The sequence below is a fragment of the Terrapene carolina genome, unplaced genomic scaffold (assembly GCF_002925995.2).
Source record: "Terrapene carolina triunguis isolate 2854851 unplaced genomic scaffold, T_m_triunguis-2.0 Scaffold28200, whole genome shotgun sequence".
NCBI classification, from domain to species: Eukaryota; Metazoa; Chordata; order Testudines; family Emydidae; genus Terrapene; species Terrapene triunguis.
The window spans coordinates 1-3,010 of NW_020692551.1; the positions used below are offsets into that span (position 1 = coordinate 1).

The 3,010-nt window shown below is 51.1% G+C and overlaps 1 protein-coding gene across 1 annotated transcript; it reads right to left on the reverse strand.

Annotated features, from left to right (window-relative positions):
* Positions 1 to 1,252: 1,252 nt before the first annotated feature.
* On the reverse strand, positions 1,253 to 2,305 carry LOC112124096 (probable G-protein coupled receptor 33). The gene has a single exon (XM_024222641.2). It carries the CDS (start codon positions 2,303 to 2,305, stop codon positions 1,253 to 1,255), a length of 1,053 nt encoding a protein of 350 aa, XP_024078409.2.
* Positions 2,306 to 3,010: the final 705 nt, after the last annotated feature.

Below are 3,010 nucleotides of genomic sequence, written 5' to 3' on the forward strand. Positions count from 1 at the left end.
CTCTGTTTATTCCAAAAACTCTGTTTATTCCACTTATTTGGAGATGACCCCAAATGAATTTTTTTGGCAAATGAAAAGTGTTTTAGTCCAAACAAAATGGTTTTTTTTGGTGAGCTTGGGGGGGATAGCTCAGTGGTTTGAGCATTGGCCTACTAAACCCAGGGTTGTGAGTTCAACCCTTGAGGGGGCCACTTAGGGATCTAGGGCAAAATCAGTACTTGGTCCTGCTAGTGAAGGCAGGGGGCTGGACTCGATGACCTTTTGAGGTCCCTTCCAGTTCTAGGAGATAAGATATCTCCATTAATTTTATTTTAATTTTTTTTTAATTTTACATATTTTAAATAAAATTGAAGTACACTTCAAGACAAAGCCATTTCGAAAAAGAAAATCAAAATGTTTCATTTGAAAATGTCAGATTTTTGGTGACTGAGAGAAACAATTTGGCAAACTTGATACTAATTCACTAAATGTTTTGGTGTTACTAAGTTTGCTCTAACTGCTAGAGACCACTGCCCTCCCAGAGCTGGGGATTGAACTGAGGAGTCCTTGCTCCTAGCCCCCCACTCTACCCTGCTAGACCCCAGGGGTCTCCCAGAGGCAGGAGAAGAACCTGAGAACTCTGAAGTGAAGTCAACAGAGCTACACTGATTTACACTGGCTGAGGATCTCGCCAGTTCACTCCATGCCCTACTGCCTTACAGGCTTAATATTCCAAAATAATTGGTGATTATTTGTTATGCTTCTACTTTTGTAGAGTTTCCCAGATGAACAGAGTGACGGGGCACGACTCACCACTGCGGTGCCTCCTGCTGGCTGTCCAGGGAATTAGCACTGTGCCCTCTTCTGGTGATGACTTCCCTGCTGTCACCTTTGTTCCTGGACCCACTTCACTCCCAGGATGACGGCGTCCTCCTTCAGAGACACTGCCCCCTGGCTGTGCCACACTCTATGTCCCCCCCTTCCAGAGGGATCTGTAGTATACTGTCCGGCCACTCCCACAGTGGCAAACTGCAGTCCACAGTCTAGCCACTCCGTTCAGTGCCATTGGTGCCATTGATGGCCCATTGAGTGTGAAATAATTGGGAGACCTAGAACACATGGGATTCTGGAGAGAGCAGGGAATCTAGAATCAAGGGACACTGCAGCATTTATAAACAGTGAGATACCTGGGACCCATCACGTTTTAGAACCATCAGGGATCTAGGAACAACTGGGATGGCAAGTTTTCAACTCTCCCTAAGTCTGGACAACTTCAGACCATCTCCAGTTTTGTGTTCTCAACTTCAGACCCATGTCTTCCACTATACTCGGGGACACTGCTGCCGAGATGATCAACAAAAGCTGCTTTGACCAGAGTGAGAAGAGACGTCCTGAAGACCTGCCAGAACTTCTCCCCCACAAAGAGGTACAGGATGGGGGTGAAGCAGGCATTGAAGCAGGATGAGAAGGTGTAAATGACCAAAAGAGCACCCATCACTGACTCTGGCACCTCCTTCTTGTAGAAGTTCAAGCTCTGGTAGAGGTGGTAGGGCAGCCAGCTGAGAAAGAAGGAAACCACCGCAGAAACCATGACTTTGAAGGGCTTCCTAGCCCACGCAAGCTTCTTCTTCTTCATCATCTTCAGCCCTACCCTGCCATAGCATCCCGCAATGGTGCAGAAGGGCAGGAGGAAGCCAAAAAGGAACCGGACCATGAAGATGGCCTGGTGGATCCGTCTCCCCAGGTACTGCATTTCGGTTCTGTTCCAGTCTGTGGAGAGGGCGTAATTGTTGATGCAGATGATTCTGCCCCCGTCCACCACCTGGGTCTCCCGGAAAGCCAGGTAGGGAGCGCTGAGAGCAAAGGAGGCCAGCCACACACCCACCGCCAGCTTCTGAGCTCGGGGCACGGTGTGGTGATGCCGGCACCAGATGGGATGGTGAGTGAGGATGTAGCGGTCCAGGCTGATGAGGGTGAGAAGGAAGACGGAGGTGAACATGCCCACAGAGATGCAGGTGTTGAGGAACTTGCACAAGGCCATGCCGAAGACCCAGTGGAAACCCAGGAGGACGTAGACGGCAAAGAAGGGGATCAGCAGGGTGAAGAGAAGGTAGCAGGAGACCAGGTGAAGGAACCAGAGCGTGGTCACCGTCCTCCTCATCTTCAGTCCCAGCACCCACAGGTACAACCCGTTCCCCAACACACCCACCAGGAAGGTGATGAAGAGCAACACGGCTGTGGCCAGGTGAGCAGCGCTCACAGCTGCTGGGGTCTGGCTGGAATTTGCCCCAGTGGTTGGTAGGAGAGTCGTGTTGCCTTGGTCCATGGTGACCTGGGGAGAGACAGAAGAGGGATTAGAAGGGACGACAGACATGAGGACAAGGGGGAGGGGAAGAGGAGGAAGGGAGTAATAAGAGGGGGTTAGGAAGGCACCATTGGAGAGGATATCTCTGGGTGCCCTCTGGTCCTCCAGAATATCCAGGCTAGGTATTCTCAGCAACTGGGCCATAGCCAGTGTAAACTCACTGCTATAAGGTAGAACTATGGGCAGAGGGAAAAAGGATAGTAGATGAGGAGGAGTGGGGACAGAAACAGTTTAGTAGGTCAAATACACAGCTATTCTGATAATACTATGTTGCTGGGAGCTGGAGGACAGGCTGGCTCAGAGGGGTGGGGAATGGGATATGGGGCCTTCCCCTCCAGGAGGTGCTGGTTCCAATCTGGCTCCAGGACAGTGACTGGCTGGCTTAGGGAGATGGGGATTGATTCTGTTGAGCTGGTGCCGGTGGAACTCACTGCTACAAGGTGGAAAAAGCCACCCTTCCCCCACCCTGTCTCTTGTACTCATCTGGCTGTCACAGGAATTGCTGCTACACTCTGACTAATGAGAGTGTGCAGGAAGCCTTAAGCTGCTGCTTCTCTGTCTGCCAGCCCTGCAGCAGGGTCCTCTGGGCTATTGCGACTGTCAGGGACTGCGCCCCTCACGGCCTTATTAGCAGGGAGTCCTCTGTGCTCTGCAGACTGGCCTAAT

Coding starts and splice junctions, on each gene's coding strand:
- LOC112124096 (XM_024222641.2), bottom strand. CDS start 2,305: ATGGACCAAGGCAACACGACTCTCCTACCAACCACTGGGGCAAATTCC.